Below are 20,158 nucleotides of genomic sequence, written 5' to 3' on the forward strand. Positions count from 1 at the left end.
ACTAGACTACTCAGAGTAAAGAATGTATACAACTCCATATTTGATGGTAACTTGTCGAACAGATCAATTCGACAAGTTTGATAAATTTTATATCATAATCATTATGACCTTGCATACATCCTATAGCTTGTTTGGGGTATACTCAGTTGGATTTCTTTTTCTCACATGCTTTCCTTTATTTGTATTTTCTGTAAATATTGTAGTACATAACGCGTGCATAAAATAGTGATATTTAGGTACATCTTACTGTGTAGATAGGAATTGTGTAAAAACGTAAATTAATTATCAGGACCGTGCCTCAATCGGATCTAGAGCGTCAGTGGACGCTTTGCGATTGCATCTACACTCAATTATTCCACCGAAGCCGTTCTTCAGATTGTTCACACGGCCATTCCGGCGTAAATCCGTACCCTCGAGTCCTGCGCTGCCTCCAAAAACCTATCGCAGCAGCAGCATGGGTCCCTCAGACACGGTAACAGTGCTCGCTCTTCGCAAAGGACGAATGACGCTCCTCAAGCGACGTTTGCGCAAGCGTGTCGATGTTTATGTCAATTGCCGTGTACAAAACAAGAGTGTTTTCCGAAAAAGAAGAAAAAACCGCAATGTAGTCAATAATTGTTCTAACAGTGTGGTGAGTGCCGCTAACTACAGTCGTTACGTCACGCATGGCATGGAATTCACGAGGTGCATGAAGCTTTTATCTCCTATAGCGTGGCACTGAAAAAAATACAGCACAATTTCGACGTGTTAGCGCTAAATTTAGCGTCACCGTCCATCGCACGAACTTCGTTTCAGATCAAGCTTTCGAATAAAATTAAAATAGCACCGGCTTCCTTTAAAACTCAGTTTCAAAATCAAGGTGAGGTCGCTTGTGACGTTCCAGAATATTTGTCAGGTCGCGCGTCGCTCGTAGATATGTGTTTCAGTCGAGAGTTTTACGTCACCATCATCCTGTTTCTCTCGTGTATATTTTACTTGAACATGATAAAAAGATAATAAAGTGATCTTTAGTGCGGATATTATAGTAATTTGCTAAGATATGGATCCGTTCTCTATGTACATAACACATTCGGAGTTGCCGCCGCCTGTTGTCGTCCCCAGACGGAAGAAGCGACTGAAGCAACTACAACTTGATCTAGAAAATGAATACGTATGTTTTTAATTGTGTGCGTGTGTGTTGATATTTAATTGTGTCGTTCGATATATTGTTTGTAATGATAATCTAGTTTGTGGTATAAAAGTTATGTTTAATTGTTTCTTTTTCTCGTTCATAATTTCTTTATTTACTTCTGTTTATGATTACTTAAAGTTTAATTACCTATGCAGTATCTGTATGCTGTATACATTGTTTCGTGTTTGTTTGCATGTATCACGTATGTTAGTTACTAAGATAATATTTATATTAATGTTTTTTTATTATACGCTGTATTATATGTAAGCACATAAATTCTGTCAACTGAGTAGATTATAATCTACAAAAAAGAAGGGTAGGTATAACGTGAAAATACGCTACTCCTAATACAATATAATAAAATATTTAACTTATCTTATTGTTAGTGTGACTAACAGTACGTGGTATGCCTACATGATTAATTGTAAAAGGTATACCAAGCCATAATCTAGGTTTAATAAACACACTCATGATACTGACTTACTTGATTGTTTCTTGTAAGTCAGTGGATTGCTGAACAAAAGTACGTTTCTTACTAAATTAATCACGGGACCGCTCAGTTTTATGAATTATTAAAATTATTTCTCTTGATATCTCTCTTGGTAAGTTTGTATATATTACAAACTTACAACAATACATTTGTCCCCCGAATTCAGTAAATTCTAAGTGATTACGAGTTGGATCAGATTTTGTATTCTATCAAGAAATCATTTTTTAATAGCTTTAGGTACTTTATGACAAGGAAATAATAAATTATTCCTATAATATTTATAATACTGACCATGTATTTTCCTTGTAGGTGAGTGTGAGCGAGACAGAGCGGTCTTTAGTAGAACAAGAGTGGTTTCACGGAGTGTTACCGAGGGAAGAGGTGGTACGGCTTCTACGGGCTGATGGCGACTACTTGGTCAGAGAGACGACGAGGAACCATGCACGGCAACTAGTGCTGTCCGTGTGTTGGGGTCAACATAAACATTTCATCGTGCAAACTACACCTGAGGTTAGTACACCGGAATTTACATTATAAAAGTGGTCACACTTTTATTCTATAATAATGTAAATTGGACTCCGTTTTCCGCAATCAGCCTCTCACCTGGGCCGTTATACGTGTACTTTTATTGTATAATAATAATAAAACCCAGGAAAATTCATACAGCGCCATCACATACCAAGCTTAGCAGAACTCGTTATGGGTACTGAACAACTGATATAAATATCTTTTTTTAAATACAAATACATACATACCTAATATACATAGAAAACACCCCCATCAATACAAACACTGTTAAAACACTGTTGTTTTACCATTCTACTGTTTATAGAATAGTAAAAGTAGAACTAGAACTTGTCCGTCATAATTATAATAAAATACATACATTTTTTTTGTCATTAATGGAGGCATAAAAAATATTGGTAGAAAAAATAATGTACAGAATAATTTACTTAAAAGAAACGGCAGGTCCCGGTGGATGCAGTTCTTTGACTTGAGATAACGCATCCCCGCAGCTGCATCATATTAAGGAATTTAATTTTTTTATTGTATAAATAACTATAAACAGTATGACTCCCACAGTTCTACCTATACACGAGGCGTCATAGAAGGAAAACGTCTGCGAACTAGCATCTTAAAAATAGGACTGTCATATATTTTTAGTTCATTAGAAAATAGATTTGTAAGAAATACGAATATAAGATATACCATTTATATTTCATACATAAATCCGTATAATTATTCATTTGAGCTTTCTTCCACGTTCAAACTTGTCATCTGGTTATAGGCAGTGTAAGGAAGCAGGTACATCATATATAATTTCAGTATAGCGGTTTTATAGCTATTAATATCCATACTTACTCATGTTATAAATTCGAAAGTATGGCTTACTATCTGTATGTTCGTTATTTTTTCACAACTAAACCGCTGAACGAATCTAAATGAAATTTGGTGTAAAAGATAGAAAACGTATGAAGTCGCGGGTAATAGCTAGTATAACATAAATTAAAATTTCTTTATAATAAAATTAATAATTGTGCGTGAATGCCAACAGTAGCCAACCTTAGCAGTATTTATTTATTTAACTTCAATGCACATAATACATATGGTACTTAGTACATTTGACGAACTTAACACTCTGCGGCATTGTCTACCATATTCATCCGCTATTATACTTCTATAACTGCCAATGCCCAATGTAATGCTTATTGCTTTCCATTTCTTTTTTTCTATATCAATCGTTTCTTTATAGGGTCACTATAGGTTCGAGGGCGCCGCGTTCCCATCAGTTGCCGAGTTGATAGCATGGCAGCGAACTAGTGGGGTGCCGGTTACAGCCCGTTCAGGGGCATTGCTCCGGAGAGCCGTGCCCAGGGAGAACTGGGAATTGAACAACGATGACGTTCAACTGTTGGATAAGATTGGACGGGTAATTGTTTTCTATACGTAGCAAAAGAATTCTCATTCCGGTGAAAAAAAATTAATACTTTATGAATTTGTGTACACTTGTAATATTTCTGTCAACACTTGAGACCCTTCCATTAGTTTACGTCTCCACTAACATAGATTTAAGTTCAGCGTAAAAGTTAGTCCATACTACGACACCGCGTCGAAACTACGCGTTACTGCAACAATAAGCCACGTGTGCTACATGTGCCTACTACCAAATAAACTTACTAATGTACAACAATTCGTACAATCATTTCACCGGTATACTAACTACCTAGATACTATAATATAACAATAAATTATGTAGCCACGCCTCATCACATCATAATAACGCTACAGTGGTGAGGATAACTATCGCGCTACAAGTTTTTTGGAACCAATTCATCTAACACATATTTGTTATGTTTAATTTCTTAAAATGTAAATTTGTCATACTTTAATGTTGCAGGGTAATTTCGGTGATGTGTATAAAGCACGATTGAAGACGACAAGTCAAGAAGTAGCTGTAAAAACATGTCGCATGGCACTGCCAGAAGAGCAGAAACGTACTTTTTTGCAAGAAGGTCGAATTCTGAAGCAGTATCAACATCCTAACATTGTACGGCTCATCGGAATCGCGGTACAGAAGCAGCCTATTATGATTGTTATGGAACTTGTGTCGGGTAAGCTATGTTATATCTATGTATTGACAATTAAAATAATAAACGGAAAACAGAGCAAAAAACTATTTGTAAGATAGATAAATTTCCCATATACTTAGATTATAATGAAACATGTAGTGTTATTTCTCATTCCGGCATTTCACTTCAGGCAATTTTTTCATATTTGGTTATAGATATTTGAGTCACTTATTGCATTATTGTATAATTGTTACCTACCTATACGATGTTGCTGTAATTATTTTTTTATATTTCTACAATACGATTATATAGCCTTAGAATGAGAAAAGTAAAAAAAAAAAAATTGTGCCTAAACTTGTAACTTGTATTTCTGTCAACACTCGGCACCCTTCCATTTGTTTACGTCTCCATACGGTGATAACAATCCCGATGCACTTTTAACCAGATTGAATTTCGCTACAACATTGTCAATATTAAAATAATTAATAATTTCTACAATTAAAAATCCTTTGTATGATTGTACTGACTGGTTTTCCCACAGGTGGTTCACTCCTCACGTTTCTAAGAACACGTACATCGTCAATGAGCTCGCGATCTCTTCTCGCAATGTGTCGGGATGCGGCTGCGGGGATGCGTTATCTCGAGTCAAAGAACTGCATCCACCGGGACCTAGCTGCCAGGAACTGTCTCGTGGGTGAAGAGAATATAGTCAAGATATCAGATTTCGGGATGTCAAGGGAAGAAGAAGAATATATTGTATCGGGGGGCATGAAGCAGATTCCTATTAAGTGGACAGCACCAGAGGCTTTGAATTTTGGTGAGTATTTTATTTTTACGTAAAATCTTTATTGTATAAGACGGCCACGGTGGTCTAGCGGTTTAGCACACTGCTTTATTTACTTTCGATTCATTAGGTTCGATTCCTCGCATAGTGCAAACATTTGTATTGGGTATGATTGTTTCGGTCTGGGTGTTATGTATGTTTTATTTATAAAAAAATGCAGAATTTCTACCCATAACACAAGTTCTATATAACTTGGGACTAGATGACCCTGGGTGAATTCTCCAGGTTTATTATTATCATAATTTAAAAAAGGAGACTATTAAAACTAAATTACTACTAAATTATTATTTATACTAATATATAAGTACTAATTATATTAATATTGGACTAAACTGATGGAATTTTAAATCTACCCATCGATTTTTTTCACAACGCACTAATATTTTCTATAGATGATATGTATGTATTTACGAAAAAAAAATTATATGTATTTATCAGCTGCTATAACACAAGCTTTAGGTAGCTTAGCTTCGGACTAGATGGCGCTGTGTGAATTATCCTGAGGTATAACCTCAGGACAATTCACACAGCGCCTATATATATCTATGTATAGATGTATAGACAATAATAATTATTGTCTATACATCTATACATATAAATAAAATTGAAGTGTCTATTTGTAACATTGAAATAACCGTTTTTTACTACATGCATATGAATATAAATACGGTACATACACCAAAAACATTTTTTACAATTTTTCTCTGTCTGTCTGTTTGTTCTGGCTAATCACTGAAATGGCTGCACCGATTTTGACGGGACTTTTTTGGCAAGTAGCTGATATAATAAGGAGTAACTTAGGCTACTTTTATTTTAGAAAAATAAAGTTAAATTCCACGCGGACGAAGTCGCGGGAACAGCTAGTTATTATATAAATGTGATGGTAACTAAATATGATTATGTAGTTTAGTTACCATCAGATTTAAGTAGAGTAATTAGATACATACTAGCTAATTAATTATTAATCGAGATTCAATTAATAAACATTACGTTATTTGACTGCCTACGAACAGAAATTAATTGGTAGCATTTATGTTTAAGTAGTTTTATGCTTAATGATTGACTCATTCAAAACAATCAAAGTCATGTGTTTTATTAATTAGTGTTATAACGGGCCCACTCATAATATTGTGTATATTAAAAAAATATTTATGACTGATTATACCATTGATTTACCTGTTTTCAGGTAAATACACTTCGCTATGTGACGTGTGGAGCTACGGAGTGTTGATGTGGGAGATATTCTCCAAGGGTGATACCCCGTATGCCGGCATGACAAACTCGCGCGCTAGAGAGAAAATAGATACAGGTAAGATAAAAAATTATCTCGTCATTTTTGTATTATTAGTAGTTAAAAACCGCATGCCTACCGGTGGGTCTGCGGTGGGTCCACAACGAAAATAAATTTACACGCAGAGATTAAGTTAAACAATACCAATCCACGTTAAACTATGAAAAACCATTTTGAACGATTTGAAAATCGATCTACATCGGTCTCGCAAAAGCGCTGTTGTATGAAAAGTATGAAGGATTAAAGATAATTTGTTAATATTGACACATTTGTCGTCATTGTAATACAATTCGTTTTTGTTATATTGCCAGGTTACCGTATGCCCGCGCCCGAATCATGTGCTGAAGATGTGTACGCATTAATGCTACGGTGCTGGGAGTACGAGCCCGAGAAACGGCCGCATTTCCACCAAATATATACAATTATAGACAACATATACAATAGATAACAGATTACTGGAATTGGTGCAAAAGTCACGACGGAAAGTAAATTATGAGGCATTCGTTATTCCTTCCACAAAGATTGATCTGATTTGACATCCTGAGCCTTGTAATCCCGAATTATCAATATAATGTATGTATGTAGCCATAACTGTCTATAAATCCTGCTGTATATAGATAGATATATCATATCATAGATATATTAGTATTTATAAAAGTCATAATTCTTTAGTATCATATTAAAATTATGCAAAATTTGTTCACAACAACGAAATCATTTATTACTGTCATTGTAGATACCACAACGATCCTACCCAATCATTCGTTAATTATTTGAAATTATTGGCTATTTAGTTCTCGTATTGTTACGTTTTGCACTGTGGGTGTTATTAACGTTAAATGAAAAGCCAAGTTAACCTAGTAACCTACCTATGTGAAGGGCCTATATATAACTCAATACGGCCCTGAGTGTGATATTGCTAATTTAGATTCAAACCTGAGACCAAATAACTCAAAATAAATTAGTGTACTAAATTTAATTCTAATCCTTACTCTCGTAATAGACTGATGATTTCTATTTTCGTCTTCCTATCTAATATTAATGTAACAATTTATATATTATAGACTATTCGACCTCACTGAATTATTCGATATCATACCCTTTATTTTATATTAGCAACACTATTTATGTAGAGATTTGGTTAAAGGTTTATTTTATGAACTGAATACACTGACCTATATGCGTTCACAAAGTCTACCGTTAATCGTTATCATAAAGAAGAATGATAACGATTAACGGTAGACTTTGTAAATCCTCTGCGTGGGATACCTCTGTCTCACCTATTTCAGCCGTCAAGTAGATTGCTTTGAGATATCTTTCGGTTGAAGGATGGGAACAATTAAAAGAAATGATGGGATATCATGATGGGATGGGAGGCAGGACATCTTATATCATCTACTATGGAATGGCAACAATTAAGTGGTGCCACGGGTGTCACATAACGACGTAATGTCCGAGGTGCTATTTATATATAAACGGTTACTAACTACTTACCAACAGGTAGACCACTAGCTTGTTTGTCATACCAATTACATAAAAATCGTGATACGTAGGTAAGCCACTCGTTTCATAAGTATTATTGGAATGCCTCACGTTGTTGTAGTGTTGATCTCTTTCGAATGGTACTTTTTAGCCGTAGATATGTGATTAGTTTATTCCGCTCTCATTGTATAACGAGGGAGTTAGTATCTTATATGATAGCTATAGTACAATTAGGTATAGTATAGTCTGCTGTCGATTTCATTTAACTGAATTAAGTATTGTAATTATTTTGTATTGTTTATTTAAGAACATATTATGATTTATGTATACTTTATTTACATTACTAGTGGATATATGTGAGATTTTATTTCTAATGTACTAAACAGAATAAGACATTTATAGTAATTGATACATAAATTTTATCATATACTTGTTATAAAATATCTATTTTAATGTTTGTGTTTAAATGTCCCTTTGTATTTCACTGTTCTGACTACAATAGTTGAATGTATTAATTAAAACGTTTGTGATAATATTAATTGTGCTTCCATGAACAGACCAACTGTGCTTCCATAGAATTAATAATGTTGTCTTTATTATTCTTGCCCGTAACCGAGCATGATATTGGAATGTGAGTTATATTAATTAATGTAACAAACACAAAGTGAGATGTGAATACTAAAGTTGATTCAGTGTTTATTAGATTATGTAATGTAATTTGAAATATTATGAATGTAAATATTTTTCTTAAACATATTAAAGTGCCAGATCATTTTGAATTATTAAATTTATGTGTATTAATTCTGTCTTATAAAATTATCCTTACCAAACGTTTTTTTTTTCTGGAGCTAGAATATCGGCAGTAGCTCTGGGATGCAGATGTTTTGTGTTTCTAATGGGAAGCCACTCTACATGACAGCATCACAGAACATTCGCTTATAGTCCTGGGACTGATCGCAAATGTACTCAGAAAAAAAAAACCAAACATTTTAAGGATTAAACGGATAAATAGGAACCGATGTCGTTTAAATCCTACACCATTATTGAATAATTCATTTATTTCATAATGAACATTCCTGGCGCTTTATACATATTTTATTTGTTTTTATCGTTTGATTATTATCAATAGAGGTGTCTACAAATATATTCGCCCACGCAGTAGCCGGCTGTAGTGAAATAATGAAATATCCCTAGCTCATAAAAGTGATGGTAAGGGGTAGTGTGGTCCAGATACGAGTATCGGCATCCAACATCCAGTAAAATGGTGGTATGTTTCACCTTGTTATTTGATATATCTCAAACTTCATTTAAAAGTTTCGATATTATAAGAAGAGGAACGAATAGGAAGAAAAATACACAATTCGATGACACGGTACAGGTAATAATTCTAGAATGTGTGTATATAAAAATAGTGTAACAGAATTATATATACAGTTTATTATATTAATTATAAATACAAATTAATAAGTTCATCACTAACTGCCGAGGGTGTGAGTATACCCAAATCGGTGAACAGCAGCGTGATGTAAGCCGGTGGCGTATAATCAACAAGTGGGTGTTCTTGTGAAAGGTTTTTACGAGCATTTATAACACTTGATAAATACTTAAACTCGATGGGCAAGTCCTGTTGATTCAGTGGGTATATCCTTGAAAATTTGAAGCTTTCCGCAAGAACATATACTGGTTTCTTTAATTCAAGCGCCGCCATTGCAAGTCCGTAAGTGCCAATCTGTAAGTTGCAGAAAATATTCAGTTATTATTTTGTACTTTAACTTGTAACTTTATAGGACAATTTTAAAAAAGTCGTCGAAATGGTTAGTCTTTAATATAAAAAAATATAACTTTAATGTAATACAAGGATTTGGGAAAGGGATTGTTAGTAATGTGAATTAATTACTCCATCGCTAGCAATATACCAAGTCAACTTCCACATGGTTTCCTTTTGGAAATTGGAATTTGCTACGATGGGCTAACTGACCCATCATCAGCTCATCTTATCATCTTCCACAGGTACCCTGCCAGCGGAAACCGTTAGCACTGGCGGTGCACCATTCCGTATTAATCCATTAAAAAAAATGTATTTAGAAAATCAGAAACTGTAAAACAAACAGTTTAGAGTCACCTTGTTAATAATTCCTCCACTCTCTGTGACACCCTCTGCTCCAACCATCACTATGTCCACTTGTTCCATAATATACCCCACTGAAGAGTCTAGGATCAGGGTCGCATCTACACCAGCTGATACCAGTTGCTTATGCATTACCTCTCTGAAACAGAGACCTAAAATGAACTAAAATGGACATGTTGATCACAAATATATAAGACTTAACAACTGTTTGCGTAGTTATTTTCCTTTTTGCAACATTTTACATAACGACTCCGCACTATTGGTAGTAGCATAAAGTTATATAGTTTATAGTCTTCCTCAATGAATGAGAGAAACACGAGTGAGATTTGACTGGGTAGGAAGAGAAACACGAGCAGTAGAAGTGAGTGTTGACGTATATCGGCAAGAGGCTCTTTAAGCCTACACTATGTCACAAATTCCTAGAACTGCTTGAAGTCTCTGTCTCTGGAACATGGATGTATATTCTCTGGATGGAGCCGGTTTTCGCATGGTGTATCCATGAAATGCTAAGAAGTTCATCACTCTCAATATTGCTTTGAGATCCATATATTTATTTGCGATATATATATTTATTGGAGTACAAATATAGATTATAAAATACTAGGTCTTAATACTATAACTCTTGTTACAAAATTATATTAATAGTATAGTAAAGTGACCTACCCACTATTCTCTGGACAGGCCATTGTAACAAATACTTGAAACCTTTTATTAGCCTTTGCTGCTTCCAACATTGCTTGTAAAACTACTCTGGACCGAGAATGAGTTAATATTTTCTACAAAAACAATATTTTAAAAGGTTATTACATTATCATACATGGAATAGATTATACATAGAATATCAACAATTTTAGGACATAATGAAAATCCTTGTTAAAATGGTTATAATGCTACTGTCTGCTTTATTCACTATTACGAACACAAGTCAAGAAAATTAAATATTATTCAAATAACTGAATTTCAAAGTACCAAGGGTTGAAATTGAACATTTTTACCATGCAAAGGCAAAAATGTGAATTTACTAAAACATACTGATATTTATAATCTATTTATTTTGGATTACATAGATTTTTGTAGGCAAAATTTTTGTTCTATAGTTTCATCATATCAGCAGGTAAATTGTGGAATAATATCTCAAATATTTGATATATACGTATAACACCACTAAAGGTGGACAAGCCAAAAGATATATTTTGGTGAAGATAAGAGTTAATATATACAAAATGTTATACATACACTTCCATCACTAATAAATGGCAATGCTTGTTGGGCGACCTTTCCTCTAGCTTCTAATAGTTGGTCTAAGAAAATGCGACCTCGCTGTAACATTATTTGTTCACATTCTTCAAAGGACTGAAAATCATAAATTAATATTTTAAGTAGTACCATATAATATATACACAATGTCTCATAGTGTTCACTTTACATAAATAGAGAATTTTTAACATGATTCTTCTACCATTACACATTAAAACAGTTGAAACCACTCACTTTGACATCAAGTTTGGCAAATGTGATGAACCTCATGAACAGCTCACAGCCTGAGGAGATGGCAGTGACAGGCTGATCACAATGTCGCATCGCTTCCACCGCCAGTTGTAGGTTCTTATCAAGTTCTCTCACTGTGGTTACTAAAATTAAACATTTTTAAACATAACATTATTACGAAATTTGAGTAAATAAAAAAACTTTATTATTTGGCATGTGTTCTTAATTTTGTACTATTACATATTTGGCAAGAATTAGAGTTTGGGGATACAATAAAATGAGGTAAATTAATGAGTTTTCTTTGACATATTGTTCTCAAGATTTTCTTGTGATTTTTTTGTGATACTGACTTTGTGGATAATAGTAAAAAGTTTAGAAGTGTTGTACTTAATAAATTATTGATGACTTACTGAAGTCATCAATAATATATTAAGTCTAACCATTAAACACACCACTTTTGTTTTATTTTCTTTATTGGGGGTTTGGGTTATTCTCAAGTGCTTGGACCTGTTGTACTGCAACCTACATAGGTTTATTGAGCTCACCCTTTTTCAGTGTTCGCTATCTAGCCCGGTCAGGGACAAGAATTGAAGGATATTCTTAGGAATGGTTTTTATCTCCTCAGAATAGAGTTAGGAGCACACAGCTTTACTACTCATGGTTGTGGGATCGCTTTCTTGCATGATACAAATATATGTATATGTATTCAGGAGCATGTATTTTACTGAGTATACTATGTATATATTTATAAAAAAAATATTTAACTATGTATATCAGTTATCTAGTACCCATAACAAGCTCTGCTTGGTGTGGGACTAGATGGAGCTGTGTGAAGTGTCTTGAGTCATTATAATTATTGTTTTTACTGTTTATAAAAGCAGAACTTTTTTGATCAGGTGAACGATTATGGTCAGACAACCTGAAAGAGTTTTATAGTTATATCAGTGATCATTCGATACACAATTGGACTTTGGTTGAATGCTCACCTTTATAATTTTCTATTACAGTTAAAAGTGTTTTAATAGCAGCCACTCCTGCTGATACATCTTCCTCTTCTTTTAATATTTTCAGAAAAATATCTGTTACTTCTAAAACAGAATTGATATAAATTAAATGGGACAGACGATCGAGTAGAATGATGCAATATAATTGCATATAAAAAAAATATATACAATGTATAATTGTATATATTTTTTATTTACCTTCTTTATTCATAGTTCTAATTTATAAAGTAATTCTAGTATACGTTTATGTACAAAAACACGAAAATATGTTTACGTATTAGACATAACCTCAAATGAAAATGTTTTTATTGTTCTGTCAAAATTGGTAATTTTTTTTTTCCATATTCGTCCATCTCCTTTTCAGTGATGGAACAGGCAAAGATCCTTAGACCGTACAGCCTAGTCTACGTTTATACTTCTTCATATTTGAACAAGTGATGAGGCCAAAGGCCAATTCTTATGTACGTTTATTCATTATGTTTTCATTCGTGTTCAAAATTTAAGTCTTATCTATAGTCCATATCCTTGTATCAATTATTTAAAGTTTTATCGATATAGAGGTAATGTATAAATATATAGGTATATATGTTTCAAAATTAGTTAGCATGTCTTGGATGTCGCGCGGGATTTTTTCCGGTTTCTTGTAAATGTTCAGTAAATTATCAATAAAGACCAAGCGTTGAATATTATAAGCGGTACATTCGAAAAATACGTGATAGGGTCTGACTGCTGTTATTTCACTCTTGACATGCACTTGAATCAATTATTTTCATTCGGCACAAATGATTATTGAATCTAGCGTGACCAAATCGAAGTCGTATAAGGAGTGTGTAAAATTTCCGGTTTTTATAAACTCTAGATTTAGTGAACCTGGTTCACTAAATAGGGTGAGGAATTAATATTTTTGTTAATGGAGTAAAACCAATTACCCTTGGTCTTTAGCGAAAGTTGCCACTGTTCAACCCATTTTTGACGAAAACTCTTGTAAACTATAGAAAGAATGTCGGAATAAGGTATGGCAACATCCTTGACAACGCCAATGTTATTCATTCTTGGTGATAGTTCTTGCCAGGAAATCTGCGTTTTCATTGCCGAAAACACCAATATGTGATGGTGTCCATAATAAAATAATATCATAACACTCCAATGAGAGCTCATATAATATTTGCTTAATACTATCTATGATATAATTGGTTTTATAATGTAGTTTGTTACTTTGAAGAGCAGTTAAAACACTCATACTGTCTGTGACAATTAACCATTTTTTGCAATTGTCAATGTCAATTTAAGAATAATAACTGTCAGTAAACTTCAACTTAATGTATGAGAGAGACAAAGAGCTTTAGCGCATACTGCCCAAGCCCATCATAAAGTCTCGCGGATACGGGTTCGATCCCACACAGAAGAAACACATTTTTTATGCAGGATTAAACTCGGGGACACCCTTGAAAGGCGAATCATTGTGTTTGACCACTCTTAGAAAACATTCCATTTTTTACATTTCCTCCTGAACTTTGCAGAGCTATCATATTTCTGCAAGGTATCCACTTTCACATACCTATATCACATCAATACACACACATTAGAGAGGAAACGATTATTAGTAACGAAGACAGGGTATTGGTATGATATACAAGTCAGGTTGACCTTTACGCCGTCCTCCCTGGAAACAATTTTGGTTAATATGTACCTGGTGAATTCATTACAATATGCTAACTGACCTGACTTTATACTCACTCTATCACCCTCCACTGGTGCCTCGCGAGCTCAAGCATGGGCACTCTTCCATCATCTACCACTAAAGTAGTGTTTGTACTAATCTAGGAGATTTAGCTGTGCGCCAAATTTCATTCTAATCTGTCAGTAGTATTTGAGCAAAAGTACAAAGTAAAAAAGTACTGATGGATACAAAGTAGGTACACCAACTTTCGTCAGTAGTATAGTATACGAGTATTACGATTATTATGAGTCCATACTCATACGTATATATGTACCTATTATTCCTTCTTCTATACATATTGAGGGTGGTAGGTAGATTGAAATACATAAGTTTTTTTAGAAAACTTTAGTGTGGAATAGGATGGAATAGAACAATATCTTATTTAATTTGTTCTACATATATTATGACAAATTATATTTTGAATAGCAAGTAGTATCATTTGCAAACAATAGGTATTAACTATATTAATATTTAAATGAACGTTTAGTTAATGTACCTATAGATCGTCCATTTTGTATAAAAATAAAGTTATACGTATAAATAATTGAAGTTACAGTAGTAGTAAATTAAACATTATCCAGGCATAAACTGATCTAGGCATAAACCAGGGAAGTGACGCAAAAAAGACGTGCCAGCGAGGGAAAGTCATGGCCAGCCAGCGGAGTCGACTCACCTGTATTGTAGGGCAAAGTCTCAACGGTAGTCGAATGGCTAACACGCGTCTGTTGTTGGTATTAACAACACGATTGTTTGTATGCGGGTACTCGGAAACTGCCGAAGAAAGTGTATCGAACAACCTAAGTGACCGTCACATAACATGGGAAACAGCGCATCTGTTAAATTGAACGATAAACGGCGGTGGCAGTAAGTCCTCTTTTATTATAGATGTTTATTTCGGCTAATGATTGTTCCAAAAAATAAATAGAAAGAAGTCAGGGTAACTTCAGGAACTATCTGCTGGTTCTAATATTTGCATGGGAGTTACATTGTATTTTTTGATATTGTTTCTTTGGAGTACCGATACCATTACAGAATTATGTTAAATAGAAAACATATGTTTGTATAAAATAATTCGTACAAAAATAGATTATCCATCATTATAGACATCTATTTTATATATATAGTTTGAATAACGTATTACCGGGTAAAAATATCAATATATTGTGTAAGAATATACTTACATAATTCCCTTACTACTTTTTATACATTCTTATTATTGATCGTTGATATTGTGTATAGTGTTTAAGTAAATGATCACTTCATATTAATATGAAGTGATCATTTACTTAAAAAGTACCTACGTATAGCTATTGCCGATAGTTTTACAGTATTTTGTTAGTACATATACGTAGGTACATTTATTATGTAGGTAGTTATATTATATGGGTAGTTTGTATTATGTACGTAGGTAAACTTGTTTGTTTATTTATAAATCTCTTTATCGCATCTCTTATAATATTATAAACAATAACACAATAGTTTTAAAAGTTCACGATATTTTTTTATAAAAATGAAGATAATAACTGTGTGGGACTGTGTATAGGGCGCTGGGGTCGGTGCAGCCAACGATGGTGGTAATTAAAGGTGCAATATGTAAAAGGATAGTATATTATAAAAATATATGTCGTAACAAACTATATGAAAGCAAGAGCAATACAAGGAATCGTAAAAAGGAATATATAACAAAACCATAGCAACCGATATAAATATAAATTCCTAAAAGTAAGGAATAATCGTACCAGCCAGCGGCCCAAATGTAAGGAGTCCTGTACAATAACCATCTACCTACCTTATCATCCATTAAATAAGCATACTTTTTATATTTCCAAAATTGGTAAACATTATTCTGACTTAATTATTATAATATTTGTAAACATAAAACATTGACTTTGAATGTTCGGAGATATTATTATTACCTATTAATGTTTGTATCTAATTACGATGTCATTCATTTGATGGTGATACCTCAATTAAATAATAGATCATTAATGTATAAAAAAGAAAGTACCTACATAGAATATATTAACCTACGAATTAGTTTTGATAATGATATAAACATCATATGATGGTATACTGATTACCTCGTCTTTGTGTGTTAAGCTAGTTATTCTTTATGACTGGGCGTTAGACTGATTATTTTTATTGTAAGTTTTCTATTGAACCAACATGCAAGATGCAATAGTACTCTAGTTTTCATTTATGGTGTTGCATATGCGATGGATTTATGTCACAGTATATTTTACAGTGTTAGTGACTCTGTTTATGTTTATTTCAATGTTTAACATTGGTAACAATCAGTTTTAAATATACATTAAATGTATTAAAATTAATCTAAAAAAAATCCAATTCAGTGAAATATTTATGACCAGTGCTCCAATTTAAACAAAATCCAAATCCGAAATAACTGTATCATTTGTGAATATTTTGAAACTGATGTACCTATAACAACATTATCTATGTAATCATATAATGCAACACATGAATGCACCAAGCAATATGTTCACACTATATATCTACCTAAGAAAGTAAAAACAAGCTAGTTAGAGCAAGACTTAGTAAAATAGATATGTAAATAATGGACTTTAGCTGTCGTAGTAACGATTATAATATTTGGAGATTATATTTTGTACCAAAACATAAATATATCAAGGTGCAAAGTGCAGAAATAATAAGGGTGACAGGAAGTTATCAGCGAGTAGATACTAGATATATAGGAGATCCCGTTTTGTTTTGTTTACATAAACTTTAACCAGAGACAGCATAGGACTAAGTTCATATGATAAATCTATACTAATACTAGGTGACCCGGCAAATGTAGTTTTATCATGTAAATTAAAATAAGTACTAATATCGCTATAAAAATAGGGTTGATAGCAGAAAGGTGAAAGTTTATGGTTGCATGCATATAATAAAAAAAATTGTCTAAAAATAAAAATAATAATTTGAGCTAGTGCTTATAATAGTTCATGCTCCTCATAGCCACCCTATGAGGGGCATAAGAGTGGTTTCCGTCCTATTTTCAGATCTATTAGAATACACACAAATTGTCTTAAGAATCTGTTTCGGAGGAGTTTTGTTTGAACAGTGTCATGAAATTTTAATTATTATTAAGGAGGGATTGATTGTTTGTTTGGAATAAGTAGTCTCCAAAATTACAGGACCGATTTGCAAATATATTTTATAAATATAATCCTTTATTATTCCTAATGGATACAGGGAAAGAATATTTTCAAAAACGTTAGGATACGAAAATTTCGTAATGTAACGCAAACGTCTGAAAAAATATCTTATTTCGCGTACGGTGCGGAATTTATTGACGATAGGGCAAAGTGATATACAATATTATTATAGAAGACATCAATATCTACGAAAAAGTTCCCGATAACATATGTTAACAAACTATTACAGTTGTCATAATAACAATAACATATAAGAATGTTAAAATGTGCAATAGTAATGCCTGTAAAATAAGGCCACATTATTCGTACCTCCGCATTTTTTTTTAATACTCCAATACAAACTCTTAGAGTATATGTATGTATATAATCCACGGGAATAATATGCAAATATGTATACTTTTAATAATAGTTTAAATTACCGTGAAGACAATTATATTATATTTATATTTAATTTCGTTTATCGTTTTTATATGCTCCGATGCGTCAATTCGCACCGTTTAGTGTAAAGTATATATGACCATTGTTTTAAATGATTTAGTGATAACAATCAAGATTAAAGTATATGTAGTCCAAGTGTACATGACTGATGTATTCTCTTAGTCTTCGACATCTTATCGATGAAATAGAAAGAATTAATAATTATTAATATAGCCATAGACAAGTTGATTGTAACTGGAGCGAGATTCCTATACCATTTTTATATTAGAAATTAAATATTTTATAAGAAAACCAATAAATAATTATAGGCATTTTTTTCCAACTACTCTAATGCTGTTGGCCTTATATGCCATTACAGCTTCACCGGACGATAGGGGGCGAGTGCAGACGACAAACTTGCGGAACTTATGGAACGGCTAAAGGCCAACTAATCCCTGACGGATACGACTTTAGTCTGAAGACATCGTTAGGGGGTTGAACCTTGGCTCAGGCCGTTATAATTTTGATCCCTGATTGAATTGAGCGGGGGATCGATCGGAGGGGTCTATATGTATCTATTAGTCAGAAAGAAGCTAACAATAAAAGTAAGAAATGACGTACAAAATAATATTTATAATAAGAATGAAAGGCAATCTGCCATCAACATCGATATTTATTTCTCGGTACCACCTTGTTGAAAAGGTTTCATTCTTACAGGCAAAATTGTTGACCTTAGTAATTAAAATACACCAGCGGATATATTTTTTCCATAATATATCTTGACTTAATAGACCGAGATTTCCTTGGCACAGTCTAATTTAATTCATTAATTCGCGAGGAGGTCAGCAGCAGTGTCTCAATGTAAGAATATATTTTTTTACCTGTCTCGGTCTGGTTACATTTTGTTTATTTACCCATGAAGCTATTAACATAGTCAAGTTGCATGAATGAGTGTGTAGTGCTTATTATGTATGAATTGATCTTGTGTTACGCAACTAGTACGCAGTATATGAACCCACCCCCATACCATCATCACAGTATTTAATTTACCAACATGTAACATTATATAAATATATTTAGTGCTTGTACTTGCGTGGGGAATATATAACGTTAATTAAATGAAAAAAACGTCATAAGATAGAAAGTTATGGCTGATATACCGATTAAAATACAATATATAAAAACCACAGACTATATTGGGCAGTACAGTAAATATGTGTTGTTAATAAATAATTCTAATTAGGGTCGAGATACGTAGATACGGCATTAATAATAGATAAAGTAAAATAATTATGTTCCTATGGAAGAAAAAACAGTATTTATTACGATTACTTATTCGAAAGAAGACAATGAACGTATTTTGTAAATTATACTATTTTCTTTTACATAAACCCTATAGTTCTTAACATACTTTAAACTAACTTCAAATAATAAGAATAGAATAGAATTTTTAAATTCAACCGTAATAGACTACTACTTAGGTACATAAATATTTTTATGATTTGAATGTTTTATGAATCAAGAGTTTAAAAATTAGAAACAGAATAACCAGTATCATAGTAAATCTGTCAACATCATGTAGGTATACTTAAAAAAATGTTGAAACTCTTTTTTATTGAGTGATTACAAAAACTCGACCAGATAAATATCGCTTTAAGCAAGATCAATTAACAGAGTAGGTACTGTAGTTAAATTAATGATCTGAATTTGTCATCGTTAGTAGCATTTGTGTGAAGTGAACTGTGACTACCTAGAACTTCCTTGTTTTGTAGTTATGATGTAGTCCATAATGTTGCCAGTCATTAACTTCGAGAATTCCGTTCGGAATCTGTAGGTCCATTATGTGTCTGCTTTTGTGGTTTAGTATAACTTTCGAACCATTCAGTTGATTGTACAAACTACAAAGGATTAACGAGCGTTTCACTCCTGTTGCTAACGATTAATTTATCCATTTGTCGATACTGACCTAGTTTTTGAAACAAACAAGTAAACTTACTTTAAAATTTATATAAATGTTAGGTTATTAGTTGCCATATATTTATATGCCATGCCATATATCTAATTTTCACCAGTCTATCGAGCGATATTAATTTTAATATCGCTCGATAGACTGGTGAAAATTAGAGTTGTATTTATTTTTTAATGCAAAATCATGAAATTTTATCCAATAAATACAAAATATATTTTTGGGATGCACTCTTATCACTTAGAGGTATGAAAAATAAATTACGTCCTATACTCAGACCTAATGAATATACATACAAAATTACATTAGGTTCGGTCAAGCCACTTCGGACTTTTGGGGTTTTATTACAATCGCTGTCTCACGAGGATTTTATGTATTAGAAAAGATAATTAATTTGTTAAATGGATG

General features: G+C 32.9%; 3 protein-coding genes across 6 annotated transcripts in view; 2 read left to right on the forward strand and 1 right to left on the reverse strand.

Annotated features, from left to right (window-relative positions):
* LOC131847921 (tyrosine-protein kinase Fer) overlaps positions 1 to 7,324 on the forward strand; it is a 47,148-nt gene extending 39,824 nt beyond the window's left edge. The window contains exons 8-14 of one of the 4 annotated variants that reach the window (XM_059197636.1): positions 290 to 472; positions 1,971 to 2,171; positions 3,415 to 3,591; positions 4,060 to 4,273; positions 4,773 to 5,048; positions 6,262 to 6,384; positions 6,678 to 7,324. In XM_059197636.1, the coding sequence (XP_059053619.1) occupies positions 290 to 472; positions 1,971 to 2,171; positions 3,415 to 3,591; positions 4,060 to 4,273; positions 4,773 to 5,048; positions 6,262 to 6,384; positions 6,678 to 6,814 (1,311 nt within the window). In that variant the 3' untranslated portion in view covers positions 6,815 to 7,324. The other 3 variants (XM_059197638.1, XM_059197640.1, XM_059197637.1) reach the window with 3 other exon arrangements.
* Positions 7,325 to 9,259: 1,935 nt separating this feature from the next.
* Positions 9,260 to 12,778, reverse strand: LOC131847889 (translation initiation factor eIF-2B subunit alpha). Its single transcript, XM_059197580.1, has 7 exons — positions 12,667 to 12,778; positions 12,451 to 12,552; positions 11,468 to 11,607; positions 11,213 to 11,329; positions 10,640 to 10,752; positions 9,971 to 10,115; positions 9,260 to 9,577 (listed from the first exon to the last, which is right to left on the reverse strand). Exons 1-7 carry the CDS (start codon positions 12,677 to 12,679, stop codon positions 9,296 to 9,298), a joined length of 912 nt encoding a protein of 303 aa, XP_059053563.1. The 5' UTR covers positions 12,680 to 12,778; the 3' UTR covers positions 9,260 to 9,295.
* Positions 12,779 to 14,879: 2,101 nt separating this feature from the next.
* LOC131847936 (NADP-dependent malic enzyme-like) overlaps positions 14,880 to 20,158 on the forward strand; it is a 46,274-nt gene continuing 40,995 nt past the window's right edge. The window contains exon 1 of the mRNA XM_059197664.1: positions 14,880 to 15,052. Coding sequence (XP_059053647.1) covers positions 15,006 to 15,052 — 47 coding nt within the window. The 5' untranslated portion in view covers positions 14,880 to 15,005. The remainder of the gene's footprint in view (positions 15,053 to 20,158) is intronic.

The sequence above is a fragment of the Achroia grisella genome, unplaced genomic scaffold (assembly GCF_030625045.1).
Source record: "Achroia grisella isolate CSIRO2021 unplaced genomic scaffold, CSIRO_AGI_Agris_v1 utg544, whole genome shotgun sequence".
Taxonomy (NCBI): Eukaryota; Metazoa; Arthropoda; class Insecta; order Lepidoptera; family Pyralidae; genus Achroia; species Achroia grisella.

What these genes read in the sequence shown, in the direction of transcription:
- LOC131847889 (XM_059197580.1), bottom strand. An exon ending in TGTAATAGAAAATTATAAAG is followed by an intron (nt 11,608 to 12,450) that starts GTGAGCATTCAA and finishes GTTTAATTTTAG; the next exon opens with TAACCACAGTGAGAGAACTT. An exon ending in GTGGAGGAATTATTAACAAG is followed by an intron (nt 9,578 to 9,970) that starts GTGACTCTAAAC and finishes TGCAACTTACAG; the next exon opens with ATTGGCACTTACGGACTTGC.